General features: G+C 43.5%; 1 protein-coding gene across 1 annotated transcript in view; it reads right to left on the reverse strand.

Annotated features, from left to right (window-relative positions):
- The window catches only part of CPT1B (carnitine palmitoyltransferase 1B), a 607,650-nt gene that overhangs the window by 20,412 nt on the left and 571,679 nt on the right, over positions 1 to 15,559 (reverse strand). Inside the window, exons 17-18 of the mRNA XM_069629453.1 lie at positions 7,531 to 7,644; positions 4,416 to 4,508 (exon numbers count right to left, since the gene is read on the reverse strand). Coding sequence (XP_069485554.1) covers positions 4,416 to 4,508; positions 7,531 to 7,644 — 207 coding nt within the window. The remainder of the gene's footprint in view (positions 1 to 4,415; positions 4,509 to 7,530; positions 7,645 to 15,559) is intronic.

Consider the following 15,559-nt stretch of genomic DNA (forward strand, 5'->3'; position numbering starts at 1 on the left):
AGGCGTACCCAAGCGTTATCCAATCTAAATATGGTTCAAAGTCCACATTATCTTTCACCATTAAATATGGTTCGCCAGTCTTTAGTGTGGCAAATGTCCTGCACATTTCCTCGTTAAGTCATCATTACACTTAATTTGGGACACCTTCTTTGAGCTTGTTGATAATTCAGCAGTCTTAGACCAAAAGGTTAATAAGTTAATAGCCTCAAAGCCTTTACGAATGCTCCTGAGCCAGGGGAGCGAACCTGCCCCAGGGACACTCTGCACGCTCACAATTTCTTACCTATATTTAGCAAGCTACGGGGTGCTCCACAATCTAACCCAGTATTTTATGGTAGATTATGGTTATTATGACTGCACACAATATCCACCCGATCAGACACAGCAAATGTAACCAGTGCAGCATCCACAAGGGCCACAGGTACAGCCACAAATAGTGCCGCAACAACCACAGCAGACGTTGATGTCACAGCAATCACAACAAGCAGTGACACAGTGGGATGGATAGGAGTCACAGTGGTTGGAGGAACCCTTTTACAGGACAGGACAGAAATTGTATCCCCAAAAGGAAAGCCTACAGAATAACTTTGTGTCCTATCCTATCAGTAACCACAGACCCTGAAAAGGAACCATGGGTGAAGGTATCAATAGGCGACCAGACTCTTTCTTTCTTAGCTGATACTGGGGCGACAAAATCCTGTACCAGAGAGGGGAAATGCCTGATGTCTGGAATATTCATGGACACTCAAGGCTTTTCTGGGATGACAAATACGGTTCCTTTCACTGACAACTTGCCTGTGACAGTAGGAGACCAGATGGTAGCTATCCCATTCCTGTACTCCCGGAAGACACCTGTTAACATATTGGGAAGAGACCAAACTCAACATGTCAGTATCTTTCACAGAGGATGGTACAATATGCCCTACAGCAGGCATACATTTCCAGACAGCGAAGGAATACATGTGAGCTTTTTATGGGCAAAGATTACAGAGGGGAGCACAAGTGGATTGTGACATATTTTTCTATGGAGTAAAAGTGGTGTTAGCAAGGCTTCCCCGCATTAAGGGACAGCTACTGAGACTACACACAGATTTTCTATTTAGAGCACAGATACCTAGAGATGTAACTGAAGGGGAACTGACTACAATTGACCGAAAGATGGCTGTAGTGAGGGAGGAAAGAGTGATTTTACACGGCACTGATGAAGTTGGGAGTTGCCGCACAGTAATAGCACTTGACGCATCATGCAGACTAACACAGCTGACAGATGACGAGTTGTTTGTTTGACTACAGTGACTCTGATGATGAGGTATTGTTTGAGATAAGTATACCATGTCGGTTGAGAGTAGAGTATCCAGAGGTGCCACAGCAGATAATGCTAGCTAAAAAAGTACAATAATTTATGGAGGAAGATTTTGCAAAGGTACCCAGCACACTATGGACGACCTATACGATGTGGGGTTGTTAAAAGGGACTGGAGCAGTAAAAAAACTATTGAAGAAAGGGGCAATTTTACCTATAGTGAAACAGTCTCCAATGTCCAAAGAGGCAGATGAGGGTATCTATGAAACAATAAATGTACTCATGAAACAGGGAGTAATTTGTCCATTTCAACCTCTTATTTCCCGCTATTTAATTTACTTATGCTGGTTGTTCTTGCTCCTCTTGGCCTGTAGAGACTTGCTCACTCCATCTTGTATGAACCTTATCCACTGTTAATTGTCCAATACTTGGCTCTTGCAAATGTTTTCTTCTTCTTTAATCTAAGAGAAATATTTATTTATTTTTTATTTATTTGGATTTGTAAAGCGCACTACAGCCCTTAGGCATCGAGGCGCTTACGTACATGCCTTATCCGTCTGCCTCCTCTTGTGCCTTTCAACTATTACTTAAAATAGCACCCTTGATCCCAAGCCAACACAAAGCTATTTTGCACACAAAGCTATTTCTCCAACGTCTCCTGACTCTGCACCCCTGGTCTGTCTCTGAGGTAGCTGGATTGAGTCTTGACAAAAGTTGACGTCCATCTTCCTATTATGGCCGCCTTAGCCATGTTACATTTTCCTCTATAGCAAGCTTCTATATGTCTCATCTACCTTATGTTACTGCGTATTTGCACTTATTGGTCAGGTGTTACTTTGTCTTCTTTGTTTATATGATTTCTTTATCATTTCGTAAATGTTTCTCTTGTCAATTCAGTCACATCATTACTCAAGTATTTTCATATCATTTTGGTATATCATCATGTATTTTCTTCATGACATCACTCGGCCCACATCCGATTTCACTCCATGATGTCCAATGGTGCGTGCTGACATCCTTCCACTCTTTCAGTACGAGGGTACATTTGGAATGGTTGCCTGAGTGCATATCATCTCTCATACACTCAATGCAGTATAGGAACAACGCATGGGGTCCCACATAGAGCTCTTCTCCTGCTGTTGCTATATGACAGCCGTCATGACCTACTACGGACGAATTAGAGGTGTGTTATGAATATAATCTGAAGATAATTATTGAGATAAGCCTGGCCAATGAAAACGTAAGAATTGGAAAAAGATGGGATTTCTTTGAAGAGGGTTGTGTCCAATCATTTTTGGGGGGTAGATTGCAATAAAGTATTCTGTGAGTGTTTTAACCGTTGCAAAAATATATAAAAGATGTGAACTGATGTGTTATTATTGAGACTTGGGTTAGTTTGGTCCTGCAACAGCATCTAACTGCTCCCCGGAACATTGTACAATGAACTTGCTTGATGTACAACTGTGTACTCACTTCTTAAGTGATGGGCCTGTTTGGGTTAAGGTAATTGAAGGCCCACCCGCACACCCCATAGGGATCCATTGTAAATGCTGCCTACCATGCACACATGGCAGGCAGCGTTTACTTTATTTGCACGTCAGAGTGAAAATGACCACAATTCGGCAACGTAAACCAGCCTACATGCATATATAATTGCAGACATACGTTGTCCTCGATGTCGATAATTACTAGGGATTAGCAGTTGTCTAGTCGCTTGTCATTGACCCACTGGTAATTGTGTCTGCCCAATACTCAAAATGCACTCCAAAAGGTTCAAAAGATTGGGCTGACAAAAGCGCCTTGTTAGACTTGTTATAATTCAAGTGTATTCAATTTATTATTTAAAGCCTCATAGCCTCAACTTTTTTTAGTAATCATCTTTTTTAGCAACCTATTTGTATAGAATGGTATCTCAAAAATGTCTACACGTGTTTCCCCACTTTACTCTGGTGGCTCTTCATTTTTCCTCTTGAACTGGCCCATCGAAAATCCTCTTGAAGAGCCACCAGAGCAAAGTGGTGAAACACGTGTCGAGGGTTTTGAGATAGCATTCTATACAAATATGTCACCAAATAAGACTGTGAGGCTGAGACAGTATTCTACACAACATTGTTACCACAGAATATTGCTTACCACATGAAGTCGAAAAAGAAGCTTTATTTTCCCTAATAAATTGAATACACCTTTTGAACCGCTTAGATGTATGTCTACATGTAACAGCTCCCTGCCACCGAATTACGCGGCTCAATAAAATGAGCCCCAATAGGACAAATGCTATGAAATCTGTTAAAATGTAGCAGGTGCTAGATTAATATAAGTAATTGTTATTTCTTCTAGAATTTGGCTATCGCATCAGCGGCTCAGTCATTTTGTTACCTGGTTTACCCTTCCTCCACAGGAAATTATTTTCATGTCAGTTATTTAGCCCATGTATGATCACCTCATGTGCCGGTTGGTTTCTCGCAAGCATGTTACAGAGGGGGCTGTCGGTTCACCCATTGTGTTAGCACGCATGTCACCCAGCGCACCAGTCAATATGTTGCACAATTCTCCAGCATTTTCCTTTAGTTACCAGGATCCCACAGCCCCATGTCTGAACTCCTCTAGCCTTTCAACAGCATCTTACTCCCAGCGCTGCCAGCCGCTAGGGATTGGCAGCATCTTCCTATCACCAGGACCCTCAGAAGCAGCCCAACCCTCAGTGCAACCATAGGTAATGACTGCGTGTGATGTCCTTGTGTTTGGGTGTGCAGGGATAGGTAGCACTTGGGGAATGGCTGTTGACTAGGATGCCGCTTGAAACGAAGGAAGGGCTGCAAGGTAGAGACAAGCTATTAAACAAGCATATGTTGCAGCATTGGGTGTTGCGCGGGGGGCTCTGATTGAAGCCTTTCTCACTAATTCGGGGCAGGGGCTTGACAGTGCCATGGGGCAGACGTGGGCATACGGGTCACTTGAGATGGCTTGTGACATGTTACTGAGCTAAACTACCTAACCAGAACATCTGAACATGGGCACAGGACATAAGATCCCCCAATAACATTACTCACTCCAGCGAGGCACTATGTTCATGCCACAGCACCATTCATGATACTATACAATGAAATACAAACCGTTTCAGGGCTGGAGAACTTGCTGGAAATGTGGAAAGTGATGATGTTTTCCCCAAGAATGATGTATGAGACGCCGTAGCCATCATCTGCTACCTGCAGGGGTGCATAGGAAAGAGAGAGGGTGTTAAGGACGTGGAGAGGTTCAGGATGGGCTGTGGCTGGTGCAACAAGGTCACCACATGACCTTTACATTAACCTGTGATCACATGATCCTCTGGGCACATGACTTTACCATTATGACACTATGGGCCCGATTCATGGCATTTTTTGCACGGTTCAAAGTGCCTTTGCACTGCCGACACAAACCCTGACTCATGGAACTGTGCAAAGTGAATTTTTGCATTGCAATGTCAGTACAAAATCATTTTTGCAATACAAAATTACTTTGCACTGACTTTGCACTACAAAAATACACTTTCCATGAATCAGGGTTTGTGTCGGCAGTGCAAAGTCATTTTTCAGCAATGCAAAGTCACTTTGAACCGTGAAAAGAATTCCATGAATCGGGCCCTATGAGTCTCTGCCATGACACTCAGATCATATGACCATATGATCACAGGACCCTACCATATCATTAAGTAAATCTGGCATCCCATAACCATAAGAATGCATGATTTACCCTGGCATTTTGCCATGACACTGTCCCCATCCCTACCCTACGATCACATGACCATCCTATCCCATGATATGTCCAAGTCATTTCAACCACAGCATGATCCTATACACATATGACTGTTATAAATGTATTGCATGAATCTATGATTAGATGACCAGGATGTTACTATCACATGTGCCTAACATCAACCTGAAATGAAATGACACAGGATGTAAAAGTCTTCCTATTTAGCACACATTTGAACATGCGTGAATTCTCTCCACATTGATGGCACTTGATAGACGCTAATGCCAGACTATGAGGATATGACCCCTGGATAGAATTTACAATGTGTGGGCACAGCTGCATGTCACAGGGGTATCAGGTAATACAATTGCGGCAAAACTGTTGCAGTAAAAAAAATCACTGCAAAAATGCTGTGGTTTGACCTGGTAAATGTGTACCCCATTATACCTTTGAAGGGGAGCGGGGGTTGCAGGAGTGTCCCCCGGTCCCCTTAAATGGTATAATGGATCCGGGGGTTGTGGGGGTGTTCCCCACATCCTTTACATGATTGTGGTGGCAAAATTACAGCATTTTTGCTGCGAAATTTTGTATTCACAGCCATTTTTGCCGCGATTTTAAGACATGGAACCATCACAGACACATCAGACTCGATGGATGGTACCATGGGCGTCATTTCAGGGTGAGACAACTGTGTTTGTCCCCCACATCTTTTGGGTACACAATTGTGTCCCACTTATTTGGCAGGGGCCCCTTTTATTTAGATGGCATGTCCCCCCAACATGTTCAGTAAAGTTACTCCACTGGATGGTACAATAAGGAAATGCTGCCACTTAACTAAACGAGCAGCGAACTGGTGGTGACTGTGCTATATCAGAAAACCAGGGCTAACGTGGCACGGGCAGGTCTTTGAAGCTGGCAGGCGGCTCCTAGAGCAGTGGTATGACATGTTCTGCATGCCACCGAATATATGTGCCCTGGTGTGACTGTTGATTTGGGAATGTGAATAAATACATGTAATTGTGGTAGCTCACAGCCCAATATATGCCCTTGGCTTTCTGAGCAGTGAAGGGTGAGTGTCACTGGCAAGGTATTGGGCACCACCGTCTGACGTGGCTGTATGTAGCAGAGAACAGTCATGAGCCAGTTTTGCATGCATCTACCATACCATACTATGGTGGCAGGGATCCCCAGTCTAGACCTGGAGGCACCATCAGAGGACAACATCAGCCAGGGTGTCTAGCACTGTGGGCACTAGGAATGAAAGAGCATTGGACAGTCAATAGCTCATGGGCCTGAGAGAGTGCCCTTGTTCTCAGGCACTGGGAAGCAGGTCACCCTGGAGAGTCCAGCTCTAATGTGCCTACCAAGGAAGCAGCATAAGTGGGTTATTGAAAAGGATGCATCAAAGGTGGATCAGAGACACATTCATTTGCCAGCATGGCATGGGCAGCGAATATTTAGAAGGAGGTGGCACTGGTGAGTTCTTGTCATAGGGAGAAAAAAAAGAGGGAACAAGGAGAGACAGAGCAAGACGAAGCACACAGAGACATTTGAGAGTGATTTGAGGGAAAACAAAAAAAAGATAATGAGTGAGCAAAGAAAGTTGGCAAAAAAAGAATTGAAAACATGGGAGGCAAAGGCAGAGAGCAAGAAAAGAGAGACAGAATCATGGACTTGCAATAAAAAATAGAGGTGTGAAAAAAAATGAAAAAAGAGCCCAAGGAGAAAGGAATGCAAAACAAGAAGAGAAAGCAAGCAAGAGGAAAGAGAAGAAGAGATGTGGGGGAGTGAGAGAATGGAGGCATAAAAAAGCACACAAGAAACAGGTGAGAGGGCATGGGGCGCTGAAAAAGAATCAGAGAGGAGTGACTGTATGGGGATAGAAAAAGCAAATGAGATAGGGAAAGAGCAGAGAAGCAGCTTGGAGGCAAAGAAAGAAAAGAAGACAGAACAATAAGAAGACATGGAGGCAACCTATGAGAAAATGGCACAATGAGGAGAGAGAAGAATGAGGCAGAAAGACACTGAAAGGAGAGAGAGCATGGGGGCATCAGAAGCAAAGATGGCACCAAGAGGAGTAAGTGTAGAGGGGCAGAGAAGAAGACACAGAGCGGAAAAAAGAATAGAGGCAGAGAAACAAAAGACACAGAAAAATAAGAAGGCATGCAGGCAACATAAGAGAAGATGGCACAAGGAGGAGAGATAAGAATGAGACAGACGGACAATGAAAGGATAGACAGTATGGGGGCACCAGAAGGAAAGATGACACAAAGAGGAGCAAGTGTATGGGGGCAGAAAAGAAGGCACGGGAAAGAAGTAACAGAGGCAGAGAAAGAGAAGACACAGAAAGCTTAGAAAGCAAGGTGCACAGAAAGAAATAAAGACACATAGAGGCGAGTGCATAGAAGCAGAAAACAAGAACTAGACACAGTGGTGAGGAGGAGCATAGGGTCCACAGTGCAAAACCTCCCCTCATCAGAGAACCCATCTCACCGGTCCAAAACCACCCCCTGAGGAGACGTGGTCCGGGTACTTCTCCAAATCAAACAATTTGATCTGCTGCTGAGGAGTCTGGCTGGTGGAGAGCCGCCACGGCTCGGAGAGCACCTGAAGCAAGAAACAGAACATCAGAGGTTACCTTCTGAGAAGCATGAGGGAGTTTCTGCAAAGAGAGAATATGGAGAAACTGCTGAGGGAAAGGGAAAGAGATGGTAACCATAATATCCCTTTAACAAAGTTTTTCCGCTGAATTTGTTTTCGGTTGTTATTAGTGCAACTTAACCATAACGTCTCTTTAACAAAGTTTTTTCACTGAATTTGATAGGTTTTCATTAGTACAACTTAACCATAACGTCCCTTTAACAAAGTGTTTTCACTGAATTTCATGTGTTTTTACCAGGATGCACTCCATTATTCTCCTTACATCATACTGACCCCCTTAACCCCTGGCCCATTGTGATAGATTCAGAGTCCAGAGACCGCGCAAATGTCCGCAGACTTCGGACAGCATTCACACTGCCCAAAAGCACAGGGGTTACCTTACATTGTTGTATCCTGCAACGGGCAAAGACATATACATGAAACAATAAGAGATATATGTACTACATCCAAAAATAAATAGTTATAGGAATTCTGTACTTGAGAAACCACAAGTATGTTTTCATAGGGTGCACAACATAATGGAATGCACCAAGAACAAAGCTTAACTGTATACCTAAAAGTATCACCTCAGTGGAACCTTGCTTACACACTGACAAGCACATGGCAGTTATTCCAGAAGAAACCCTTAGAAGATAGTAAGTACACTGTATTTCTTTCTGTAAAGAAATAGCAGTATTGTTTTCTTTGAACAGAAATGGCAAGCACACTGAAATGGTTGGAGGAACATTTCCCCAATGACGAAATGACTGAAGAAAACAGCTGTAATGGTACAGAATGCATTTTTTAAAGCAGAAACAGTGATGTAATTTGTTGAGATATCACTAAAACATGGTTTTATTTTTAACAGTACATAGTGGGAATGCGGAAACCAGGCCCGAATTACAGTTGAGTACCCCTGAAGATGAGCACAGGCAGCCCTTTAACTTCAAATGCACAGAATGAACTGATGAACTTATCAGCATAAGTGGATGAACTAATTAATAGTTTTATGCAGTTGATGACATTTGTGAAAAATCATGTGAAGGAAAATGTTCGATAGCACTGCCAGACTTGTACCTGTTCCCATTCACCCTTTCCCAACCAATCATCCCCATCAAATTCCCTAAAAGAAAGACGTTATGATGAAACCTCAATCCCTTACTCCCCTCATGAAAATTGTGTAGGAAATCCCAATTCTCCCATATATGTTTCCCATTCTGATTCCCCAACTCTTTCCTAATTGAATGTATGTTTTTTTTCTCAATAAATATCTGTGTGTGTTTAAAAGCTAAATTTGGAGTGTGCTCCCGGACACTGTGCCTGTCCGGACATGTCCGCTTGCACGTATCGCACTTTTAATTAGCCCAGGGACTCTGCCCCTGTTCTGTAGACACTGGCACGCATGCACACCTGATCTCACTGTACCCCTGCCGACTGCGCCTGTCCGGACATGTCCACTCGCACGTGTGTCACACTTTTAATTAGTGCGGGATGCTGCCCTTCTCCTGCGGACACTGGCACACATGCGCAGATCATCTCCTGCCCAATAGGTGTCCGCAGGACAGCCGTCGTGTCCCTGGACAACCGTGTCTTAGTTGATCAGGCAACTTTTGATAACTTTTTAAGCCCTATTTGTGGCTCGATAGTCCGTGGAAAGTCGCGCCGTCCGCCCGCGGACAGCCCCTCTAAAGGGACCCAACCATTACTGCTCCTTCCTCTCAATCTAGCTGTCCAGGGGGGAGCACCTGCTGGTTTTTCTGTGATTGTCAGAGACCATAATGGCATCTACTATGGCCACTGCAGCTGCCCCACCACCACCAGCATCTGGAGGGCCTGGAGTGGGGAACAGGCGTTGTGATACAGAAGTGGATCAAGAGGAAGATGAGGATGAGATACTGAAGTCCCACTATCCAGCTCCCATCGTGAATCCTGGGTTGGGCAGCTTTTTACCACCGTTGGGGATGTACCAAAGGCTCGGGCAGACAAGATTTAATGCACTGGTTCAAATTACATTTGTGTTACTCTCCACTGTATCTGGCATTGTATGCTGCTTCACACATTGCTCTGGTACTTCACTGACTATCAACTCTGAATATATTGGAGTGACTAAGCCCTTAAACTGTTTCTAGCGACACAGGCTTTTCCACTGCCCCTAAATGAGGCCACCTTTGACTACCTTCGCCAAGATATCTAGTATCCTATCGCATCAGCACTGTATCTGCAAAGAAGATACAGTACCCTACACTAACTTAGAGCTTCACACCCACCATTGTAACTAAGGGATCGTTAGTACTATGTACGCCCTGTTCCCACCTCTAGTAGGCATTCTTATTGCGATCAGCCAGCTTCGCATTACTACAGGTGGTGCAAGTTCCGTCTACCACTTGAGGCCAACCATTGGCATCCTATCTAAAGAAATCAAGGCCCCACCATTTTTACCTGCGCTTAATCTCAGTTTAGGGAACTCAACCATCAGGACAACTTACTTTCTACCTAAGCTTAAATTGCACCACAACCTCCCAACCTTAGGCCCACAGAGTAGTGAGATCCATCCACCAACCATACCTATTCTGCACCCCCAATGGACCCTGCACTGTGTACTTGCCCACCAGTCAGCCCTAACTGACTGCTAACAGGAATGTCAGACTAGGTACCAGACTCCAGTTTCCTTCCGCTACACACAATGACAACGGTACTTGTACCAATCTTGCACCATCTACTCGCCCATGCCCTATCATAAACAGAAACCTCAGAATGGGCACTAGACGTAGCACCAGATCCCAGATACCCGTTGCGCTAATCTGCTGCACAATACCACCACCAAACCCACAGAACCTAGAAAAGTCTCATACAAAAACGTAACCAACCAGAACAAGTTACCCAAACAGAATATACAAAATATAGCCTTCAACAAAGTCTGTACTCAGACTACCAGGGGCGCGCTAATTAACGTCAGGTCGCTAGTAGCGCATGCAACGGACATTGCTGATCTTATCACCGCCGACAACCTAGATTTCTTGGCTATTACAGAAACCTGCCTACATGCAGCAGCAGGTCCATCTCTCCTCCTCGCTGTACCAGATAATGATACTATTGTAAGAGCTGACAGAGCAGATGCCAGAGGAGACATAATTGCCATCATAGCTAAATCCAACCTAGATCTTAGATTAGATATGCCCCTCAAACTCCCATCCTGCAAACTACTAACAGCCAAAATACCTATCGACAACTGCCATACCTTAACCATCCAACTAGTATACAGACCCCCTGGGCCCATTGGCACCTTTGAGGAAGATTTGTTGCTGCTAATGACTGAGAATGAGAATATCAAAATATCCCCCCAAATGCTACTATTAGGTGACTTCAATCTAGGACTGAATGACCCGAACGATCACCAAGCACTTTCTGTTGCTAATACGATCAAAGAACAAGGCTTTAACCTTCAGGCCTCCCAACCCACCCATAGTAAAGGCAGAACCCTTGACTGGGTAGCTGACCTTAACTGCAACACTAAAATTACATCCATCATTCCCCAATCTTGAACAGACCATCACCTAGTATCATTCACCCTCTCAATAAACACCCAAAAAACGAAACAGAACTTGATAGCACCATCCGGCCTTACAAGGAATAAACGTAACATTACGGTGGACGCTATCCTGCCACTTGTGATCCCCATACTAAACACCCTTGAGGGAATCAAGGACCCCAACAAATTAACCGAGACATACAACTCCTCCGTGACTAAAGCTCTCGACACCATCCCACCTCTCAAACTGCGCAAAGGCAACCAAAGGCTCACTTGAACTCGTGGTTCACCCCAGAATTAAAACGTTTACATGCTGAAAAAAGAAAACTAGAATCTATCTGGAAGCACCTCCCATCCACAGAGAACAAAACTAATTTAATTAATTTATCAGCGAAATATAAGGAAGAAATCATCCACACAAAACGAGACTCTTATAATAACAGAATAAATTAAGCCTTTTCCAGCACCAAAGAGTTATTCGTCATTCTCAAAGAGATGAAGACACCTATCACGCCGACTGACCCTTGCGTCAAGGACAAACATTCAAGATGCTCTCACCAAAAAAAATTGCCACCCTACAAGCCAAAATCCAGGGAAAACGCCTAAATCTCCAAAAGTCAGGTACTCACCTCAATAACTCAAAGACCACCACCAAACCCGCCCAAGACTTTAAATCTTCTAAAGTCTCTGAACTTGAGGTACAAAAAATCATAGCCTCCCTGAAACCATCAAATTGCCACGGCGATAGCTGGCCAGCACAAATAATTAAAGATGCTGCTAGAGACTTGGCTCCGTTCATCTCTAAATTAATCAATGCATCATTCACAACCGGTACAGTACCAAACAATCTAAAGGAATCATGGGTTTTACCCCTTCTTAAAAAACAATCTCTAGATCCCACCATCCCCACACATTATAGGCCAATTAGCACAGTCCCTTTCTTACTGAAGATACTGGACAGGGTAGCCTACCTACAAATCCAGGAATATCTTACGCGACAATCCGGTTTTAGACCCCTACATGGAACCGAAACAGCACTAATTGACTTAAAAGCTCAGATAGATGAACTTAAGGACAATGGGAAAATGGTCCTGCTTCTATTTGTAGACTTATCGGCGGCCTTCGATTTGGTCGACCATAAAGTACTTTGCAATCACCTTGCCTTAGCAGCCCATTTCTCCCAGAATGCCATTATCTGCATACAATTGTTCCTTACGCATACATCTCTCAAACAGGCAGCTCCTCCTTACCTAACAGATAGGTTTAACCTCAGATCATCAACTAGAGTTACCAGGTCCTCCAACACCCTCAGCTTGCTAGTACCAAGATACACACTACAAATGTCAGGGGGGAGTAACTTCCCAGTCCTGGCTGCTCAGCTCTGGAATTCACTCCCCACATTCTTGAAAACCACCAACTCCTTCTCAAGCTTCAAAAGTAAGTCCATTAAATGGCTAACTGAGAATCACTAACTCTATGCCTTATACCTTGGATCCTTCAGTTGACCCTTGCTCTGTATACTGCATTGTACTTAACTGTCGCCTGCACAATGTATATAATTTGACTTCAGTACTATGTGCAATTCTGTATGACTTCTCTATTATGTAACTCTGTACTTCAACTGTAACATGTGTATTTCAATATGTATTTCTGTATCATGTGTAATTCTATATGTATTCCTGTAACATGTGCATATGCCAAAAGCGCCCAGATAACTCCGGGTTAAGGTGCGATATAGAAATAATAAAACACACAAACAAACAGAGAGCAAGGTTGTACTCAGTCACGGAAAACCAGGTCTGTATTCCTACGGGACCACCTCCATGCAGCGTCACCTCAGGTCCAATCACAAGGGAGCAGTGTGAAAGGTTGTACATTTCGAAGGGACGAGTAGGCTGACGCCGACTATCTCATCCTCATCATCCACTCCTGTCGCCACAAGGGACACTCCTGTGGGGCAGAGGATCCCAGCGGAAGCCTCCCAGGCCATCCATAACACAGTCGACCCTTACCTTCCGAGGGTGATAGTGCTGTGCATGTACTGTGACACACCGCTCTGCAGGGGGGAGCAGTTTCGGAGTGCTTTCGAGGCCACGGTCAAGGAGCATGAGAAACACTGTCACCTACCTGAATAAGGCCCACCCAACATCTTCCTCTCTCCACCTGCCCCTTTGTCCCAGTGGTTGGTGCCCCTTCGCTCATTTCCCTCCCCTCCCTTGTCTCTACTGCAAAAAAGCCAAAGAAACATAAAACACTGAGCCACTTTTCACAGTTGAAAAATAGAAGCACCCCAAAAAGTTACAAGCCCCTATGCAGCCGGTGGAGTCCACAGAAAGCACGGTAGTCCGCGGACATCAAATAATGTGTGTGGTGGTGGCATCAAAAACATTTAACTCTTTCGCGTGGGAAATTGGTGGCTCTGAAAATAACTTTTTTTGTAATTTTTGTTTTAAAAAGTTTTTTTGAAAATTTTTAAAGTAAAATAAACAACATTCTATTAAACTGTACTTTTTCTGAAACTTGCAAAAAAGTAGGCATTTTGTTTTCCCTGTGTTTCCATGTATTTTTTTTCACCTACTGGAAAATGCTTTCTATATTTACAAAAAGTGCTTCAAAGCATTTTGAATGTTTTGCAGAAAAAGCTGATTACTTGCATCGGTAAGATGTACTCCATCACTGCGGAAAATATTGGCAATGTCAAATTTAATCTTTTCATTATGGAAAGACGTCATGCCAACATCTCCCAAAAATGCACAGACAGCCTTGTTGACATTGCGCCTCGCTATCTCCATTTCTGGACCAAATCAACTCAAGCACATCCACGTCTGTCTCTGGGCAATGCGAGAACAAATCAGTCTAGAATTCGTGAACATTTCCTTCAATTTGCCAAATGTCTCCTTCATTGTAAACTGCAGTGAAATTCCAGTGACATACCCTAAACTGTTCCCTCCACAATGTACAATGATAATGTCCTGATTTTGCAGTGTGACCATATTTACACAAAATGGGAGCAAGTTCACCCACTTCATGTCACGCACTCCATACCATTGGACATGAACATCATCAAATCCAAGATGTTCAGCCACTCCACAATGCTCTGCATACACCTTCAGCCAATGGATCCACGAGTCCCCCAAAATCCATACAATGTGCCTACCATCTACAGTCCTCTCAACAAACAAAGCTTCTGCCAGAGTCTCTCCTTGTGTACCACTCCCAGGAAACCTGATTGGCTAATCCCCTGGGCTGCACAGTCTCATTTCCATTCCTGGCACCCTCAAAAGACCCAGATGTGGCATGTACTCTCCGCGGACTACCGCAGTGTTCACAGACAGATCGTCCAATTGAAGGGGTTATGGAGCGAAATTAAACGCAACGTAAGTTATTTACTCTTTAGTGGTGGCTCTCAAAAGAACCTTTTTTTCAGTTTGGATTTTATTTTGGGGCTTTTCAGATTTATTTTCCTACAACTACTCACATGCACTCAGGAACTACATCATTTTCACAGGAACTTTCTGAGTGCATTTTGAATGTTTTCAAGAAAGATTGCATTACCACAATCAGTAAAAGTCATGCCATCAATGAAAAAATTATGTCCACCATCCAGCAGAATGGTGGTCCGCGGACCCCTTAACACAGAGCAGCCCTTCTTCCCTTTCCACTATAATCTTTGGAGCACTCCCTCATTGGCTACTTTCAAGCAGTCACAAACCCATCCACCAATCACATCCATAAACTCTACATCTAACTCTGTCATCTGAGTTCAGCACTTCAGATGTACTGTTGAACTCTCAGAGAACATGTCTCCTGTTACTCACAAGCACCTGCATCAAACACTACTATAAAAATCTCCAAGGTTCTATTTGCAGATTCAACCACATCGGCATCTATCAACACAAAGTACAGCTATGCTTATATTTTTAAAATTATATTTCCAACTGTTTTACACATGCATATAAACAGGGTTCCTACCACTTATCCTGCATTAACCTACTCAAAAATCATACTCCCGTTTGTCCCACCTCCTGACATCAAGTGGCAGTTACTTACAATGCTGTGTGCTTGCAACGATTTCTTTTAATGAGCATTTTCATAAAAGTTTAAAAATACATATTTGCAATTTCAGCAGCACTGTGTGGCTTTTTTGTGAAAGAAAAGAAAACCACATTCAAAACATGTCTACAGCATGTTTAAGTGACAGTTCATGTGTGAAAGTTCAATACATTAACAGTACATGCATACTTGCCAATATGACCCATTATAATCTACCAAGTGTTATTTTTTCTTTCATTCTGTCACTTTGAATACCACTTCTCCCACTAATAAAGTTGCACTAAAACTCCAACAATGCAA

The sequence above is a fragment of the Ambystoma mexicanum genome, chromosome 12 (assembly GCF_040938575.1).
Source record: "Ambystoma mexicanum isolate Mex_15411 chromosome 12, UKY_AmexF1_1, whole genome shotgun sequence".
In the NCBI taxonomy this organism is placed as follows: domain Eukaryota; kingdom Metazoa; phylum Chordata; class Amphibia; order Caudata; family Ambystomatidae; genus Ambystoma; species Ambystoma mexicanum.